This window comes from Onychomys torridus, chromosome 13, assembly GCF_903995425.1.
Source record: "Onychomys torridus chromosome 13, mOncTor1.1, whole genome shotgun sequence".
Taxonomy (NCBI): Eukaryota; Metazoa; Chordata; class Mammalia; order Rodentia; family Cricetidae; genus Onychomys; species Onychomys torridus.
Window position 1 is genome coordinate 26,096,676 of NC_050455.1, and position 19,914 is coordinate 26,116,589.

Here is a 19,914-nt window from a genome sequence, read left to right on the forward strand (position 1 = left end):
TTCTTTAGCATTAAATGCCAAGAAGTATAATGTAAGAACTCATATCCACTGGGCATGTACTCAGTGACAAGAGTATATGCTTAGCTCACAGAAGGTACCAAACAAAGAGTTTTTTCTTCTTGTCATCTAAAGGTTATATAGGGGTCTTACTCTGGGTGTTGGTGGCACACACCTTTAATCCCATCACAGAGGAGGCAGAGGCATGAAGATCCCTGTGAGTTGGAGGCCAGCCTGGTCTACAGAGTGAGTTCCAGGACAGCCAGGACTGTTACACAGAGTAGCCCTGTCTCAAAAAGCTCCCACATGCCCAAAAAAGGAAAGAAAGAAAGTTGCCTTTGTCTTACATGGTGATGCACACTTATAATCCCAGTACTTGAGAGGAAGAGGCAGGAGGATTGCTAGAAGTTCGAGGGCAGCCAGAGCTGCATAAGGAGATGTTGTCTCCAAAAAAAAAAAAAAAAAAAAAAAAGCCTTATTTTTGCCACATATGGTAGTTGCATACCAGTTGTTCCAGCACTTGGTTCAGCAACTCAAGTTCAAGGCCAGCCGTAACAGTTTAATGGGGTTGGAGGCTAGTTTGGGCTGAGATGCTATCTCAAAAAGAAAAAAAAAATTTAAGATGTTTCATTCTTAAGAAAGATTGATGCAGGACTGAACTCAAAGTGTAATTTGATTTGATTTAGCCAATTTTCAGTTGTTGAAGTTTTTTGTTTGTTTTTTTGTTTTTCGAGGCAGGGTTTCTCTGTAGCTTTGGAGCCTGTCCTGGAACTGGCTCTGTAGACCAGGCTGGCCTCGAACTCACAGAGATCCACCTGCCTCTGCCTCCCGAGTGCTGGGATTGCTCAAGGCTTCAGTTGTTGAAGTTTTAACTTGTGTACCTTTCTATTCAGCTCCACTTATATTGGGTCCTTTACTTTAAATATTTTTGTACTTATTATATAATTGTATTTTGGCCTGCAGGAACTGCTGAAAAAGTGTCACCAGTGTGTTGAGACGATTGTGAAGGCTAAAGACCAGCAGGCTGCAGAAGCAAATAAAAATGCAAGCATTCTGCTAAAAGAGCTCGATCTGGAAAAGGTGAGGGATGGGATGAACATCTTTTTTGTTTGTTTGTTTGTTTGTTTTAAATTTTTATATTATTTTAGTTTTTTTCTATTATCAGCTTGATACAGGACAAATTCTTATCCTAATAGTGAAATGTTTCACTAAATTTGCTCAGTGATTGAGTAAAACTAAAACTTATTATAAGCCACAGTCATCCTAGGAGCATCTTGTTGAAATCAAAGTTGGAGTAATTTATTGTCTGTATGAATAGTAGTCTTTAGCAAAATATGATTAAAACGTAATAGTAAACTTTCTTTGTAAAGTTGTTCTATTCTGAACTATCAAAATAAACATTGGGACCATATAATTGATGGACTAGATTTTTGTCACATGACATCACTGTCTAAGTTAAGTGGTTTTAACATTAATCTGGGAAGTATACTAAAGCATTGAAAATCCTTTGTTTATTATAAGATTTGGACTAAAGTGGCTTATTACATTGCCTACTAAAAAGTGTGTTTAAGGGTTAGAGGTGGAACTTAAGAATAGAATGCTACAAGTCACTCTTTCTAAAAGTATCAATCTTATGAGAGCCAGGCATGGTGATACACTTTAATCACAGTACTTGGGAGGCGGAGGCAGGCAGATCTGAGAGTTTGAGATCGGCCTCATCTACACAGTGAGTTCAGGACAGTCAGGAAAACAGTTATAGACTATTTCTCAAAAATAAATGAAGGCATGGGGCAGTGGTGGCACACACCTTTAATCCCAGCACCCAAATAAAGGTGGAAGGATAACTCTGCAAAGTTGTCCCCTGTGATACACTGTGCATACACACACATTTATGATAATATTTGTAATAGAAGTAGTAATAATAATAAATTTAAGATAAAAAAGTACATGTGCAAGGACATTCATCGTTGTATTATTATAATAGGCAAAAACCTTAAAAGTCTTGTCATTTGGAAATTAATTTTAATTCTTTCATGTATTTGATTACAGAAACAAGACTGGGAAAGAAGTTATATACATTTTTGTTATATTTTTTAGTTTGATTTTTGTTCTTATTCTGAGCCAGGACCGTATTCTTAGCCAAGGCTTACTATGCCTCAGCAGGAATTCATAGCAGTATGTTTACCTTCAAGTGCTGGGATTACAAAAATGTACCTATCCAGCTCATTTCGTTTTGTTGTTTCCATTTTAATTTAATTGTATGTGTGTGGTGCTAGGGATTCAACCTGGAGCCTTGCACATGCTAGGTAAAGTATCCTACCCTCAGGCATGGTAGGCAAGCACTCTACCCGTGAGCTATAGCCCCAGCCTTCTTTTTGCTTTTATTTCAAGACAGATTCAGAATAGGTGGTGGTGGCACATGCCTTTAATACAAGCATTCAGGAGACAAAGGCAGATGGATCTCTGAGTTCAAGGCCAGTCTGCTCTACAGAGACAGTTCCAGGACAGCCAGAATGGTTACATAGAGAAACACTATCTTAGAGGGAAAAAAACAAGACAGCATCTTACCAAGTTTCCTGGGGTGACTGTCATATACTTACTTTATGCTTAGGAAGGCCTTGAACTTGCAATCCTCCAAACTCATCTACGAAAACAGCTGGAATTATAAGCCAATATCACCAGGCCCAGCTGAAAATTGGTTTTTCTTCTGATGAGCCTTTTTTGCATAATTTTACTAGAAATATAGGTGGCATGTTTTCTTTTATTCCAGACTTACTACAGTGCTGAGCATCTGTTACTGTTGTCTGCTTTCTGAAAAGAAAAGGTTATTTTTCATATTAACCACAGGTGTTAGCGGAAACCCAGTCAATGAAGAGTTCTAATTGGGGCTTTGAATTTTTCATAAAGTTGGGACAACTCAGGCTAGAGAGATGGCTCAGCAGTTAGTTAAAGGCTAGGCCCACAGCCAAAAAAAAAAAAAATAGGTAAAACTCATTTCTATTTTTATGTTAATCTCTTCTCAGCTTTTAGTTTGTTTGTTTTGTTTTTCAAGAAAAGGTTTCTCTGTTTAGCATTGGCTGTCCTTGTGCTGGAACTCACAGAGATCTTCTTGCCTCTGCTTCCCAAGTGCTGGGATAAAAGGAGTGTGCCACCACTACCTGACTTCTTATCAACATTTAACAGTGAAATTTATCAATCCTTTATAAAGATCATGATAGCTGCATTTTAGGCAAATATGTGCCGTAAAATTATATTTTTCTATATTTTTATTGAGATTAAATTCTTATATCAAAAGTTATACAAATCAGTGTAGTATATTCATTGACTTGTGCATTCATAAATCACCATAATCTATTTTAGACCATCCTCCCACCAACCCTGTTGCCTAGGCTGGTCTGGAACCCAGAGTTCTGCCTGCCAAGTGGTAGGATTAAAGGTGTGTGCCAACATGCCTAGCCTGGTTTTTGGTTTTGTTTGTTTTGTTTTTCATTATATGTGTGCAGTGCCCAGAGTCATCAAATCTCCATAGAATAGAGTTGCAGGTGGCAGTAACCTGCCCTAGTGTGGATGCTGGGAACCAAACTTTGTGTCCTCTGTAGAGTAGTATATTTTCTTAACCACTGATTCGTCTCTTCAGCTCTTCCTGTTTATTTTAAACAGCCCTATTAAAGAATAACTGACAAAATTTTGACATATTTATATATGGTTTTATTTATTTTAAAATTCAGTTTAGCAACGTAATTTCCATTTAGTAGTTTAGTTTAGAGGCACGATCTCACCTTGTTATCCAAGCTGGCTCTGAACTCTTCAGCTTTTCTCCTCCCTCAGCCTCCTGAGCTCTGGGATTATGTGCATGTATACAGCACATCCAGTCTGATTGATGTCTGTTCTGCCACTACATGTTTAGCAAACACTCTACCACTGAGCTGTACCCTCCCCCCTCCCCTTTGTTAGTTACTTTTCAATTAGGTTATTTGGTCATTAGTGAATAACAAGAGATGTCTGTATATTTTAGGTGTACATATTCCTTATCAGATAAATTATATGTATTTTTTTGGTATCCTATATATTGTTCTTTCACCTTGTTGACGATCATTTGAATCATAAAAATATTTAATTTAGATGACATCTAGTTTGTTTTTTTCTTTTGTTGCTTTTATAAATGTGTTTGAGACTGGCATCTGTATTAGGAATCTTAAAGAGTTTTGTTAATAAAACTCAAACCCGAGGCCAGTTATTGGGGTGAATGCTGGAAGATCAGAGAAGCAGAACAAGCCACAGCTATCTCACCTTGCTAGTTCCTCAGGTGATCTTGTTTCCTCAGGCTGGAAGCTTCTGAGTCCTCCTCCACATGAATCTCAGCTGAACTGTGTTGCTCCAAAGCTTAAACTAACTACATGCTTTTTTCTCTTTAGTTCCTGGTCCTCACGCCTTATATACCTTTTTCTTTCTGCCCCCACTCCCTGGGATTAAAGGCATGGGTCACCATGCTTAGCTGTTTCTAAAGTGGCCTTGAACTCAGAGATCTGGCTAGCTCTGCCTCCCAAGTGCTGGGATTAAAGGCGTGTACCACCACCGCCCAACTTCTGCTATGGCTTACTCTTCCCATTTCCTAGCCACCATTTCTGGCTCTGTTCTAGTGGCTGTCTGTTCTCTGACCCCAGATATGTTTATTTCGGGGAACACACAATATTTCAGGGAACACAATACCCACCACATTTCCCCTGTTTTTGTCTAAAATTAAAAAAAAGGTTATAACTAATACAAGAAAAATCATATCCAATAAGTATATACAATATACACAGTCAGATTACATTAATGATGTCTAGTCCATTAACATTTGACAGATTCAGGTGAAAAACTCCATTATCTATAATAATATCCAGCCCAGTAACATTTGATAAAACTCAGACAAAAATTTTTCATTACTTATCCTATCTTTTCTTTTCATAATTGATTCAGTAGTCTACCTTTTGTCATTTTTATATCTTCTCCTTTTTCTTTTTAGAGTAGATTCAGTGATCTACCCATATCTATTTTCTCTTTTTCCTTTTCTTTTTTAAACAAAACCTCTGAATCTAATCTTCATGTTCAGCTTTTTTCCTGACCATTAACAATTAACAACTTGTAACCAATCATCATAAACAATGACAATATCCAAAACTCATTAAATGACCAAAAACTTCCCATCCCACCTTTTTGGGATGTGGCATTGTTTTCTTAAAATTACTTCCATCTTTAGGGGATCCTGAAAAGAAAATTTTTGGGTTAATTGTCAAGTCCTGTATCATTTGTCCAGCTGCTGCATAATGATAAAGGGCTTGTTTCAAGTCCTTGTTCAAGTAGTCTGTCAGGCTGTATCATCTCAGCCAGTCATCTCGAAATTGTCCTGAGCAGTTTGTAGTCCAGAGTCGATCTTTCCATGGTGTTAATGGCTTTACCATAGTCCATGTGGCATCATCATTGTGGAGTCCCATCATCCTTTTGAAGGTTTCAAAGTCACTGTTAGGCATGATCATGGTTCCCTTCTTTTTTTTTTTTTTTTTTTTTTTTTTTTTGCCTCCTCTATGGTTTGGAGTAATCACAGTCTGATAAATGTCTGTCTCTCGAGACCATGAACGTTCTTCCCTAGAAGAGAAAATCTTCACAGCAATTTCTCCCCAGCATTTGTCTTGCCAAACGTTTCCAAACTGACCTTTGTCGATGATTTCTTGTAACACACTGGTCCTGGCAATTCTTCTCTGAACAAGCAGTGGTAAACCCTTTGTCCCAGGTAGCAGCATCACCGCAATCACCAACACGATGAGAAGCAGCCGGCAACTTGGAGCAGCAGCTGCTGCCTCCATAGTTTCACCACTCTGTTTGTGGCTCCCCCCGGCCGAAGCTTCTCCTAGGCCGGCCTCAACTCGGGATCCTCCTGCCTCTGCCTTCTTCAGTAAATCCTACCGGCAAGTGTCACCACAGCCGGCCGAGTGTAGCTCGGGCCTGAGCTAGGGCTCACAAGGCCACAGGCAAGAGGCTTTGTCATGAATTCGAGGTACCACAAACGTTGGGTGCCAGATATTGGTTAAATTATTAAGGCCACTCCACGTAGTTAAAAGGGAGGTTTATTTTGTGGGGTAACTTACAAATGAAGGGGTAGGTTACAGGGTCTGGCAAGGGTATAGCGCAGTCCGGCGGTGTTCTCTGGAGAACTCTGTTCGGTCTACCCCCAGCGTCCAGAGTCCGGGAACCAAGAGACAGAGCTCTTCCCGATCCTTCGACTTCCGCTTCCTCCTCTGCCCCGCCTTATGGGCGTGACCATTACCGAAGCCTCAGTGGGGGTTGGAACTTCCAGGCCAATGCTGGGATGGCTACCCACTACAGGCATCCATGGGAAGTAAAGAACAGAAATGACATTTCATTTAGTATTTTAAATTACTTCTTTGGGGCTGGAGACATGGCTCAGCTATTGAGAGTACTTGTGTTGTTGCACTTGCAGAGAACTGGGTGTAGTTTCCAGTACCCACGTTGGTGGCTTACAATCATCCATAACCCCAGTCCTAGAGGATCACATGCTTGCTTTTGACCTCCTTGGGCACCAGGCATGCCAAATGGTGGAAAGAACACCTATACACAAAATAAATCTAAAAAAAAAAAAAAAGTTTTTACATTATTAAATTAAATGATACATTTATTTGCAGTCCAGAGAAGAGAGCAGAAAGCAAGCTCTTGCAGCTAAAAGAGAGAAGAGAAAAGAAAAGAGAAAAAAGAAAAAAGAGGAGCAGAAAAGGAAACAGGAAGATGAGGAGAACAAACCTAAAGAGAATTCAGAACAACCAGAGGGTGAAGATGAAGAGGAGAATGATGAAGATGGTAAAAAATGACTCATCTGATTCAGATATAAAATTATCCTTTGTTAGTCAGTGTAGTAAATTAAACCTGTAATCCTACCATATAGGATGCTAAGGCAGGAGAATTGCCTGAATTCAAGGTCAGGCTAGGCTACATAGAAAGACCTTGTTTCTAAATAAACAAATAAATAAACAAGTAAAATTTAAATTAACCTTTTGGGGGGCACTCTTGTTAAGGGTTTCATTACTTTAATCTGAAATTGATAGTTGGCTTTTATAGTAAATAATCCTAAATGCTTTACACTATAAACAAATAGAGAAAACAAGGTGAAGGCAAGCATGACTTAAAGACTGTAAATTTAAGTCAACCTGTAAAGCACCTTGTGTATATTAAAGGGTACTATTAAAGTAAAAGGTTTGCCAGTCTTCCCTCAAGTTCTTCTCTTCCTCTAACTTCCCTGATTAGAATAATTTCTTAGTAAACTCTTAGCTGAGGTTAAGGCTTAAAACCATGGACGTTAGACTTATCAGTTTAGATCTTTGTGGTGCTGCGTAGTAGTTCTTGGAGTAGGCAATTAATTGTGTTCTAGTCCTTCAATATTATTCCACAGTCTTCCTAAATTCATACTATATTATTATAGCTTTTGAATAGTTCATAAGACTTGAATTATCAGTCTTAAGAATACTAATGGTAGGGCTGGAGAGATGGCTCTGTGGTTAAGAGCACTGGCTGTTCTTCAGAGGACCCGAGTTCAATTCCGAGCACCCACATGTCAGTTCACAACTGTCTGTAACTCCAGTCCTAGGGAATCCAACACCCTCACACAGACATACATGCAGACAAAACACAAATGCACATAAAATAAGTAAATAAATCATTTAAAGAAAAAAAGAATACTTGTATGTGTGTGTGTGTGTGTGTGTGTGTGTGTGTGTGTGTGTATGTGTGTGTATTCTACACCAACTTACACATCAGAATATTCTAACAACAGTAAGGATTTCTTTATTAGTGAAAAGGAAAATATAACCTAAAAGATTGATTTATTATGAGATATTTTATGTATTTTGTCACGATTTGGCTCTCATTGTGATTTTTTTTTTTTTTTTTTTTTAAATAATTTCAGCGGAGCAAGAAATTCCCATAGAGCCTCCGAGTGCAACCACTACCACCACAATTGGAATCTCTGCTACATCTGCCACGTTCACAAATGTATTTGGGAAAAAAAGAGCCAATGTAGTGACAACGCCCAGCACCAATCGGAAAAATAAGAAGAATAAGACAAAAGAGTCCCCTTCCATGGCACACTTAATTTTACCTGAACCACATATGTCTTTAGCAGAACAAAAAGCAGATAAAAATAAAATCAACGGAGAACCTAGAGGCGGTGGCACAGGTGGAAATAGTGACTCGGATAACTTAGATAGCACAGACTGCAACAGTGAGAGCAGCAGTGGCGGTAAAAGCCAAGAGTTCAATCTCACTGTGGACATGAATTCTACCAGCGACAGAAGGGGCCCCACAGTTCTCAGCTCTCACGAAGAAAAGACGGCCACGGCCACTTCCAAGACTCAGACACGGTGAATTTTCCTATTTTGTTCACTCTATATTCACTGCTCTTGCATAAAACTTCACAGAATGTTATCCAAGTACAAGTTGTATTGAAGTAGCTAAAATATTATCTTGTCTCCAACCTTCAGAATTAAAATTCATCTGTCATTTTAATTATGTGCTTATTGTAAAGATTACTAGATATTTCTATAAGATTCTTAGTCTCAAGTTTAAAAATATTACCATGCTTTGATTTTATTTAACTGTGTTAATTTTATTGAATAGCCCATTTTGATACTAAAATAGATGGTGGGCTCTTATCTGTTATCTGCTTATTTTATCTGTTTTCCGTCTTGATTATCGAATATATATATACCAAGCTTTAAAAAGTCTTTCATTATAATTTTGTCTATGTACTTTCTTGAATTTCTACCTTAAATATATCTTTTGTTGAACTCTGTAATTCCCTTTCCTCAGCCTTGAAGGTGAAGTGAATTCTAATTCCTTATCAGCAAGCTACAAGTCATTGCCGTTAAGCTCTCCAACTATGAAACTGAATCTCACTAGTCCTAAAAGGAGTCAAAAAAGAGAAGAAGGGTGGAAAGAAGTTGTTAGAAGGTAAGTAGACTTAATCCCATCTGTCAGTTCGTTTGCTTCCTTGTTTGTCTTTTTTTTTTGCCCCCAGACAGGATTTCCTTAGGCAGCCCTGGCCTGCCTAGAACTCAGTCAGTAAACCAAGATGTCCTTAAATGCATAGCAGTCCTACCTACTGCCTTCAAGTGCTGGGATTATAGGAGTATGCCACCTCAATGGCTTTTTTTTTTTTTTTTTAAATGAGTCTGATGCAACCCAGGCTGACCTTAAATTACTGATCCACCTACCTCTACTGCCCAAGTGCTAGGATTATAGGTGCATACCAACACACCTGGCTTAAAATTCTTCATCTTTTATGATATGGTTACCTGTTTGATTGAATGTAACCATTATTACAAACTGTAATACCATAATAAATCCAGAATATGCTAAAACAAAATTAGAAGTGATATATAAAATTTACATGCATATTTCATATGACATAACAAAGTAATGAATTGCATTTTATGTAGGCTAAATTTGAGACTTTTAAAAAATTGCTAAATATGAGCTGTTTATTGTTTAAAATTACAAGCTAGCATATATTACTCAGTGTAGATTTTGTTTCATTTTTGAGACAGGGTTTCACTATGTAGCCCTGACTGGCCTGGAACTAGCTCTGTAGACCAGCCTGACCTTGCATTCATAGAGATCCACCTGCCTCTGTCTCTCAAGTGCTGGGATTACAGGTGTGTACCACCACCACTCCTAGCCCAATATGGTATGCTTTCTCTTTCTAAATTAAAAACAGAAAGCATATTAATTGCAGATTAGTTGACTTGTGATATTTTGAGCGGATTTGAATGTTTACATTATGAGTGAGCTAAATAGGATTTTTGTTTGTTTGTTTGTCTTTTTTGTTTTGTTTTGAGACAGAATCTCACTAGCCTTGGCTCTCCTGGAACTCACAATGTAGACCAGACTGGCCTCAGACTCAAAGAGATCGCCTACCTCTGCCTCCTTAGTGCTGGGGTTAAAGGCATGTACCACTATGCCCCGTTTAGGATTTTTGTTTAAATGGCAATCTAATTTTCCTCAACTAAATTCAATATAACAACAGTCTGTAAAATAAGAGTTTAATTAAGGTAAGACTATTCTATAAAATTCTACCAACATACTTAGACATCTTAACTTTTTATTCCAATATTTATTATTTAAAGAAATTTGATTTCAAAAAAAAAAGAAAGAAATTTGATTTCATAAGCTCATGGGCAGCCTTCATTTTATAGGTCAAAGAAATTATCTGTTCCAGCCTCAGTGGTGTCCAGAATAATGGGAAGAGGAGGATGCAACATTACAGCAATACAAGATGTTACTGGTGCCCATATTGATGTGGATAAACAAAAAGATAAGAATGGAGAGAGAATGATTACAATAAGGTAACTGTAAAAAAAAAAAAAAGTATTATTCTGAATCAAAATTTTATAAGAATCATTTACACACACACACACACACACACACACACACATATATATATAAAATTTATTTAACTTCATGTACATTGGTGTGAAGGTGTCAGATCCCCTAGAACTGGAGATACAGTTGTGAGTTGCCATGTGGGTGCTAGGAATTGGACCCAGGTCCTTTGGAAGAGCAGCCAGTGCTCTTAATGACAGCCATCTCACCAACCCCCAGAAGCATACTTTTCCTAGGTAGGAATTTTATTTGAGAGTTGGAATATAGCTCAATTATGGTAAATTGCTTACCTAGCATATATTAATCCCAGGGTCAACACCAAGGGTGGAAAAATTGATTCATAAGATTATCTAGAGGAAAAAACAAGATCAAAATATATTGTATAAAAATTTTTCTATTATAAAAAAGATTATCTAAAGTGTGTTGTTGTTGTTTATATTTTTGGTCTTACTTCATTTGTTCTCCAGGGGTGGTACAGAATCAACAAGATATGCAGTTCAACTTATCAATGCACTTATTCAAGATCCTGCAAAGGAACTAGAAGACTTGATTCCTAAAAACCATATCAGGACACCTGCCAGCACCAAGTCCATGCATACAAACTTCTCATCTGGAGTAGGCACCGCAGCAACTTCCAACAAGAATGCATTTCCCTTGGGTGCTCCAGCTCTTGTAACATCACAGGCAACAACATTATCTACCTTCCAACCTACTAATAAACTTAGTAAGAATGTGCCAACAAATGTACGATCTCCTTTCCCAGTTTCTCTTCCCTTAGCTTATCCTCATCCTCATTTTGCTCTGCTGGCTGCTCAAACTATGCAACAGATTCGGCATCCTCGCTTACCCATGGCACAGTTTGGAGGAACCTTCTCACCTTCACCTAACACTTGGGGACCATTTCCAGTGAGACCTGTGAATCCCGGCAATACAAATAGTTCTCCAAAGCATAATACTACATCCCGTCTACCTAACCAGAATGGACCTGTTTTACCATCAGAATCTCCTGGACTAGCTACTGCCAGTTGTCCTATCACTGTCTCTCCTGTGGTTGCTGCCAGTCAGCAACTATGTATGACGAGTACTCGGACTCCTTCATCAGTCAGAAAGCAGTTGTTTGCTTGTGTGCCTAAGACCAGTCCTCCGGCAACAGTGATTTCCTCTGTGACAAGCACTAGTAGTTCCTTGCCTCCTGCCTCCTCCACATCTACCACTAGTGGACAAGTTACCACCACATTTATGCCTACAACTACTCCGCAAGTACAACTTTCTTCACAAAAGACAGACTCTTTCTCTGCCATACCACCTCCCAAAGAGAAAGTGTCCACACAGGAGCAGCCCTTGACAAACCTGTGTGCACAGGCTCCACCTGCAAACAGTTGTAGTAGCTCTGCCAGCAACACCTCGGGCGCTCCAGAGACTCGCCCCTCCAGTAGTCCCACTCCTCCCTCCAATAACACACAACAGGAGGGACAGCCACCCAGTGTGTCTGATTTAAATCCCATGTCAATGCCTTTCGCCTCTAACTCAGAACCTGCTCCATTGACTTTGGCATCACCTAGATTGGTCACTGCTGATAATCAGGACACTGGTAATTTACCTCAGTTAGCTGTACCAGCACCTCGAGTTTCTCATCGAATGCAGCCCAGAGGTTCTTTTTACTCAGTGGTACCAAATGCAACTATACACCAGGATCCCCAGTCGATTTTTGTTACCAATCCTGTTCCTTTAACGCCACCTCAAGGCCCACCAGCTGCAGTGCAGCTTTCATCTGCTGTGAACATTATGAATGGTTCTCAGATGCACATAAACCCAGCAAATAAGTCTTTGCAACCTACGTTTGGCCCAGCCACACTTTTTAATCACTTCAGTAGTCTCTTTGATAGTCAGGTGCCAGCTAACCAAGGGTGGGGAGATGGTCCACTGCCCTCGAGAGTTGCTGCAGATGCCTCTTTCACTGTGCAGTCAGCTTTCCTGAGTAACTCTGTACTTGGACACTTGGAAAATGTACACCCTGACAACTCCAAGGCACCTGGCTTCAGACCACCTTCCCAGAGAGTTTCTACCAGTCCAGTTGGTAAGTCATTATTATTGTTGTAGCTAAATGTGGGGCTATTAGAACTCACCTTCTAAGCTAATAGGCACTTATTTTGCACCTAATATTATATAACCTTAAAGAAATAATGCCGCCAGGCAGTGGTGGCGCATGCCTATAATTCCAGCACTCAGGAGGCAGAGGCAGGTGGATCTCTGTGAGTTCGAGGCTAGCCTGGTCTTCAGAGCTAGTCCAGGACAGGCTCCAAAGCTACAAAGAAACCCTGTCTCAGAGGGGAAAAAAAAATGCCTTTTAGTTAATGCTGCTTAAATAGGCCCTCCCAAATTGCTATATGTAAATCACATAAAATAAGCTATTTCATACTTTTTCTTTATTTCTGTACCTAACAATAAGGAGATTGATTATACCTTGTATTGGTCCAGTGTTTTTTTTGGAAGTTGGTGTCTATTATATTAATAAAAAGGATTCATGAAATACTTCAAGGATTCCAAATTTATAGACTTTTAAAATCATCGTGATTATTTATTGTTAGAGACAAGGTCTCATTCTGTAATCATACTGGCCTTAAACTCATAGCAGTGTTCCTATACAGCCAGAGTGTACTGGGATCATAGGCATGAACCACCATGTCTGGCTTTGTCTTCCTGTCTACTTAGAAATTAGATGCTGCTATGGGTGTAGAAGGGGTTCTCAGAACTCACTGCAATCTCTTAGCAAACAACAGATTCTAAGAGAGGGGTAGACATAGTATCCAGTTGTATACCCACTGGTGAGTCCACCAGGCTCAGATGGCTCCAAACTCAGTGTCAAGCAGATAGCCCTAGGAAATTTTGTAGGACACTAAATAAAACTCATGAATATGGAACAGTGATTTGTACAGAAGAAGTGGGGTTGGCTTGGGTAAGAGTGAAATAAGCGATGGTTACAGGGGAAAATAACCAGAATACATTATAAACATGTATGAAATTGTCAAAGGAAAAAAAAACCATTAGCTGCTGATACTGTATAAGAAAGATGTAGATGCCAGGTGGTGGTGGCACATGCCTTTAATACCAGCACTCAGGAGGCAGAGCCAGGTGCAACTCTGTGAGTTGGAGGCCAGCCTGGGCTACAGAGCGAGATCCAGAACAGACACCAAAACTACACAGAGAACCCTGTCTTGAAAACAAACAAACAAACATAGATAGATGGATTGGAAGCCAGTTTTGACTTCGAGATATTTGAAAGAGGAAATCTATTTTGCAAAGAATAAGAGCAAAATTTTAGTCCAATCTGCACTATACTGAAAATGAGAAAATTTTTTTAAAGATGTATTTATTTATTATGTATGCAGCATATATGACTGCAGGCCAGAAGTGGGCGTCAGATCTCATTACAGATGATTGTGAGCTACCATGTGGTTGCTGGGACTTGAACTCAGGACCTCTGGAAGAGCAGTAGTGTTCTTAACTTCTGAGCCATCTCTCCAGCCCGAGAAATTCTTATATGTCTGAAATTATTTCAAAACTTAAGGTAAAGCTGGGCAGGGGTGTCACACAACTTTTTTTTTAAAATGTTCATCAAACATTTTAATATTTTCTTTAATCGCCAGGTCTTTTTAAAAATGTAAAAATGTCTTTAGATGTTTCTTTGCCTGCATGTGTGTATATGCACCAAGTGAGCACACAACTTTAATCCCAGCACTTGGGAGGCAGAGGCAGACAGATCTCTGTGAATTCAAGGCTAGCCTGGTCTACAGAGTGCGTTCTAGCACAGGCTCCAAAGCTACACAGAGAAACCTTGTCTTTTTTGTTTTGTTTTGTTTTTTGTTTTTTGAGACAGGGTTTCTCTGTGTAGCTTTGCGCCTTTCCTGGATCTTACTTTGTAGACCAGGCTGGCCTCGAACTCACAGAAATTCACCTGCCTCTGCCTCCCGAGTGCTGGGACTAAAGGCGTGCACCACCACCGCCCGGCTAAAAACCTTGTCTTGAAAACAAAACAGAATAAAAAAAAAAAACCTTAAGGTAAAAAATAATAAAATCATTTGTAGTATACACCTTTAATTGCAACACTTAGGAGACTGAGGTTGTAGGACCACAAATTCTAGGCCAACCTGAACTGCATAGCAAGATCCTGTCTCAAATGCAAATGTGAGTACTAGAGAGGGCAGTTAAGTGCACTAACTGCTCTTACAGAGAACCCTGGGTTCAGTTTCTACCACCCACAGCAGCTCACATCTGTCTATAACTCCAGTACCAAGGGATCTGACACCCTTTTCTGGCTTCCATAGGCACCAGGCATGTACATGGTACACAGATATACATGCAGATAGAACACCCATGCACATAAATAAATAAAATTAATTAAAAAAAAAAAAGCTGCTGGCCCACAGTAGTGATAAGGAACATGCAAGTAAGGTAAAACATCTATACACATAAAAATAAAATATATGGGGCTGGAGAAATGGCTCAGAGGTTAAGAGCGCTGACTGATCTTCCAGAGAACCCAGGGTTCAATTCCCAGCAACTGTCTGTAACTCCAGGCTCTGACACCCTCACACAGACATACATGCAGGCAAAACACCAATGCACATAAAATAAAAATAAATAAATTATTTTTAAAAATAAAATAAAGTTTTTGAAAAGAAATACTCTTGGGGGCTGGAGAAATGAGTCAGCTGTTAAGAGCAATATCTGCTCTTCCAGGGGACCTGAGTTCAGTTTCCAGCACCCACATCATGTACCTCACAGCTGCTTGTAACTCCAGCTCCATGAGATCTGAAGCTCTTTTCTGAATTCAGGTGCACATACACAGATACACACAAATACATAATGGAAAAAATATTTGGAAAGAAACACTACTGCCACTTACTATTCTCTTCTAGTTGGAAAACTGCTCTTTAGCCCATGACACCCTTTTGATAGCTGTATAATGTTAGTTTATGTTGTTCTGGATATGGTATAGACTTAACTTTTATTTCAGGTATGTTTAGATTTACTTACCTTTTCAGGAAAACATTGCTGTTATTTTTCAAATAGATCTATAACCTTGCAAAACTATCATCTATACACATTTCTTTCTTTCTTTCTTTCTTCCTTCCTTCCTTCTTCTTTTTTTTTTTTTTTTTTTTTTTAATCGTTTCAAGACAGGGTTTCTCTGTGTAGCCCTGGCTGTCCTGGAACTCACTATGTAGACCAAGCTGGCCTTGAACTCACAGAGTTCCACCTGCCTCTGCCTCCTGAGTGCTAAGATTAAAGCCATGTGCCACTATTGCTTTTTTCTTTTCTGTAAATAAGCATCTATTGTGACTATTCATTTTGGGAAACTAGTAGAAATTTTCAGAACCCTCAGTGTGAAAGTGTCCTCAGGGCTTGATAGGGAATATTTTCTTTGACTTTCCTTATGAGGAGAGAATGAGGAGCAGGAGTGCATACACATGCACCTGCATGGAGACCAGAGGACAAATGTCAGATGTCCTCCTCAATGGCTCTCCAGCTATTATTTCTTTTATTTTTATTTATGTATGCTTGTTTATATGTGTACCTGTATTCCAGTACTCTTTGGTAAGAAAAGAGTGTCAGATTCCCTAATGCTAGAGTTACAGCCAGCTGTGAGCCACCAAATATAGTACTGGGGAGACCAAACTTCAGTCCTGAAAGAACAGCAGAGTGTTCTTAACCTGTGACCTATCTCTTAAGTCCCTCTCCACCTTGTTATTTTATGTCGAGAGAGAGAGAGAGAGAGAGGGAGGGAGAGAGAGGGAAGGTTAGAAGACAACTTGCAGGAGTTAGTTCTTTCCCCAGTATGGGTTCCTGAGATGAAAACTCAGATCATTAGATGTGATGGCAAGGGCTCTTGACTGCTTACCCTGTCACTAGTTCCTCTCCCCCTTAGTTTTTGAGATAGGGTCTTCCACTGAGCATTGAGCTCAGTAACTTAGCCAGACTGGCTGGCCTGCAACCCCTTGGGATCCTCTTGACTCTGCCTCTCCGAGTGCTAGGGTTACAAGTGTATACTACTGAGCCTGCGTACTTGGGATCAAATTAGGTCCTTTTGCTTATACAGCAAGTGCTTTACCAACTGAGCCATTTATCCACCCCCATTTCTATACTTTTAAAATACTTTTTAAATGGATATGTGTATTACATACCAAGACTTTTTTCCTTAATGATGGAGAAATCAATTGTTTAAAAGTATCCTCTTAAGATAATTTTTTATGCTGATAAAACTGCTTTTTTGGCTGGGCATGGTGGCATATGTCTATAGGTGTAACACCTGGGAGGCAGAGACAGGCAAAGTTCAAGGTCACCTTGGTCTACATAATGAGTTTCATGCCAGTCAGGTGGGGCGGGGGGGGCGGCTGAAGAGGTGGCTCAGCAGGCAGTTAAGAGTACTTGTTGGGGCCTGGAGAGATGACTCAGGTTAAGAGCACTGACTGTTCTTCCAGAGGTCCTGAGTTCAATTCCCAGCAACGACATGTTGGTTCACAACCATCTGTAATGAGATCTGGTGCCCTCTTCTGTATACATAATAAATAAATCAATCTTTAAAAAGAGTACTTGTTGCTCTTACAAAGGTTCTAGGTTTGATTCCATAGTGGCTCACAACCATCAGTAACTCCAATTTCAAAGGATTCAACATTTCCTCCTTTTGAGATACACCTATAACTCTGGCTGGTCTGAAACTCACAAAGAACCACCTGTCTCAGCCTCTAGTACACCACTACACCCAGCCACCCTCTTCTGACCTCTGAGGGCACCAGGCATGCATGTGGTGTACATACATACATTCAGGCAAAACATTCATACACAAAAATAAACTTCAAAAAATAAAATAGCCAGGCAGTGGTGGTGCACGCCTTTAATCCCAGCACTGGGGAGGCAGAGGCAGGTGGATCTCTGTGAGCCTGGTCTACAGAGCACATGCCAAGATAGCCAGGGCTAAACAGAGAAACGCTGTCCTGGAATACATAAGTAAATAAATAACTTAAAAACAAAAACTACTTGTTCTGGACTGGAAATTAGTACCTACTATAATCTTTTTCTAGAACTTTGTCTCATTTCCCTAATACACTCAATAGAGAAATCAATGAAATTTAAAGAAAGTGCTAAATTCAAATTTATACAAATTAATAGAAGCTATGATATAGTTTGCAGTTTTTATGAGAACACTAAAATTAATGTTATTTTATTGGTTTTCTTTGTGAATAAAGAAACATTGGTAAATTTTGTTGTTCATCTTCATTGGAAATTACTATAGCTTTGTAAATAACCAGCTGTACTTGAAGCTTCCTCAAAAGAGAATGCAGACATTATTGAGCAAGTACCACTTAGATATATATACAATATAATCTTATTTCATGTCCCATTCAGTAACAAAAGCTTGAAGATTTGTTTAGAACATTACTCAGATGAACTTCCATTTTGAAACATCGAGCTCACTTTCCTATAGTTAGAGATATTGGGTGATATTCTTCTGATTATAAAAGATTAGGTTTGGCAATATAGTATAATATATATGAGTTCATTTTTCTTTGATTTATGAAAAATAAGCCATATTCTTCTTCATCTTGAAAAAATTAAGTAAACCTTCAGCTGTCCATTTTAAAGCCTCAGCTAATTGGATGTCTTGAACCTGTTTTATTTCAGGGCTACCATCCCTTGACCCATCAGGAAGCTCCCCATCTGCTGCTCCTCTGACAAGTTTCTCTGGCATACCAGGGACAAGGGTTTTCCTGCAAGGGCCAGCACCTGTCGGGACTCCTAGTTTCAACAGACAACATTTTTCTCCTCATCCTTGGACAAGCACCTCAAACACAAGTAGGAATCCTAGAGAAACTCTTTCCAAAGACTCTTGAATTAGTTTCTGGGTACATGCATGTAGTGGTTTTAGTAAAATAAGCAATATGCAGATACTTGAGGTTTGTGTGTGATCAATCTAAAAATGTTTCCATTGGGACTTTAGATCAAAAATTAGTAATACACGGGTTGGGGATTTAGCTCAGTGGTAGAGCACTTGCTAGAGGCCCTGGGTTCAGTCCTCAGCTCTGGCAAAAAAAAAAAAAAAAAAGAATTAGTAATACACATAGTAGTTTACAAAAGTCCCCTGTGAAGGAAGGCAGTGTTGTGAAATTACTTTACTCTGAACTGATTTATAGGTGGTCCTTCTGACATGGTTTCACGCTTATTTTTGCATTTGGTAGACATATTATTACCTTTTATAGATGTACCTTTATTTTTACTTATTTCAATATTTTGAACATGTGAGTTATTTGGTGTCATATAATATATGATATTCTACCCCACTGCCTTGTTCTGGGAATTGAGCTCTGGGCCTTGCACATAACTAGGCAAGTTCTTTACTACCAAGCTACAGCTGCAGCTCCTGATTTTTTTTTTTTTTTTTTTTTAATGTAGTCCATATTAGCTTTTTATTTTCTTCATTTTTTGAAACAGCCCTGGCTGTCCTGGAATTTAGTGTTTAGACCAGACTGTTCCCAAACTCACAGAGATCTGCCTGCCTCAGCCTCCAGAGTACTGTGATTTAAGGTTTGCACCACCATGCCTGATCTGCATTAGCCTTTGCGACAAAGAAAACTATACACACATATTACTTAAGTCCAATGAAGAATCAAAGTTATCACTTGAATTCTAGAATGATTTTAGCATTTAACTTCTCTTCCTTGTGGAGAAGGGGGCTATAGGAATGGGTGGAAATTAACAAATACACAGATGTTTTCCAGACAGTAATCTCAGTAGTATTTATATACTGCCTTAGTAAATGTATAATTATGTTTTCAGATAATTATTTAGTATAATAGTAAAGTCTTTTCTAGCTTTGTTCAATTCAATTGGGAAAAAGCCTTACAAGCTCTTTATACTTAGCTTCAGGCAGTAGTCTAAACAGTGGTTATAGCAATATTTTCATTTGAATGATCCTTTTAAATGAACTTTTCTTTACAGAACTCATGTTGTTGGAATAGATCTTTACAAGGTTTCTCATATTCCTTTAGTTTTTATATGTAATAAAACAATAGAGAAATATTTTGCCACCAGGTGACTCTCCTATTCCATCTGTTTCTTCGGGATCATCTTCACCTCTTTCAGCCACTTCTGCACCACCAACATTGGGCCAACAACCCAAAGGAAACAATGCCAGTCAGGATCGAAAGATACCTCCTCCTATTGGAACAGAGAGGCTGGCCAGGATTCGGCAAGGAGGATCTGTTGCACAAGCCCCTGTGGGGACCAGTTTTGTTGCTCCTGTTGGACACAGTGGGATCTGGTCATTTGGTGTCAATGCTATGTCAGGTACAGTTACCTTACCCTTCCTTTGCCAAGACATTTTGAATAAGTTATTAGAGTTTGCCATTAAAACTTAATTCCTAGGGGTAGTGTAAGAGGGACTAGAGAGAAGACTCTGGTAAAGAGCATTGTTGCTCTTGCAAAAGA

At 39.1% G+C, this 19,914-nt stretch overlaps 1 protein-coding gene across 7 annotated transcripts in view; it reads left to right on the top strand.

Moving 5' to 3' along the window:
• Positions 1 to 19,914, top strand: part of LOC118594698 (ankyrin repeat and KH domain-containing protein 1) — a 119,349-nt gene that overhangs the window by 88,143 nt on the left and 11,292 nt on the right. For 5 of the 7 annotated variants that reach the window (XM_036204799.1, XM_036204796.1, XM_036204797.1 and 2 more), the window contains 8 exons: positions 961 to 1,077; positions 6,681 to 6,852; positions 7,955 to 8,408; positions 8,857 to 8,997; positions 10,242 to 10,391; positions 10,896 to 12,505; positions 18,112 to 18,282; positions 19,519 to 19,773. In XM_036204799.1, the coding sequence (XP_036060692.1) occupies positions 961 to 1,077; positions 6,681 to 6,852; positions 7,955 to 8,408; positions 8,857 to 8,997; positions 10,242 to 10,391; positions 10,896 to 12,505; positions 18,112 to 18,282; positions 19,519 to 19,773 (3,070 nt within the window). The remainder of the gene's footprint in view (positions 1 to 960; positions 1,078 to 6,680; positions 6,853 to 7,954; positions 8,409 to 8,856; positions 8,998 to 10,241; positions 10,392 to 10,895; positions 12,506 to 18,111; positions 18,283 to 19,518; positions 19,774 to 19,914) is intronic. The other 2 variants (XM_036204798.1, XM_036204801.1) reach the window with 1 other exon arrangement.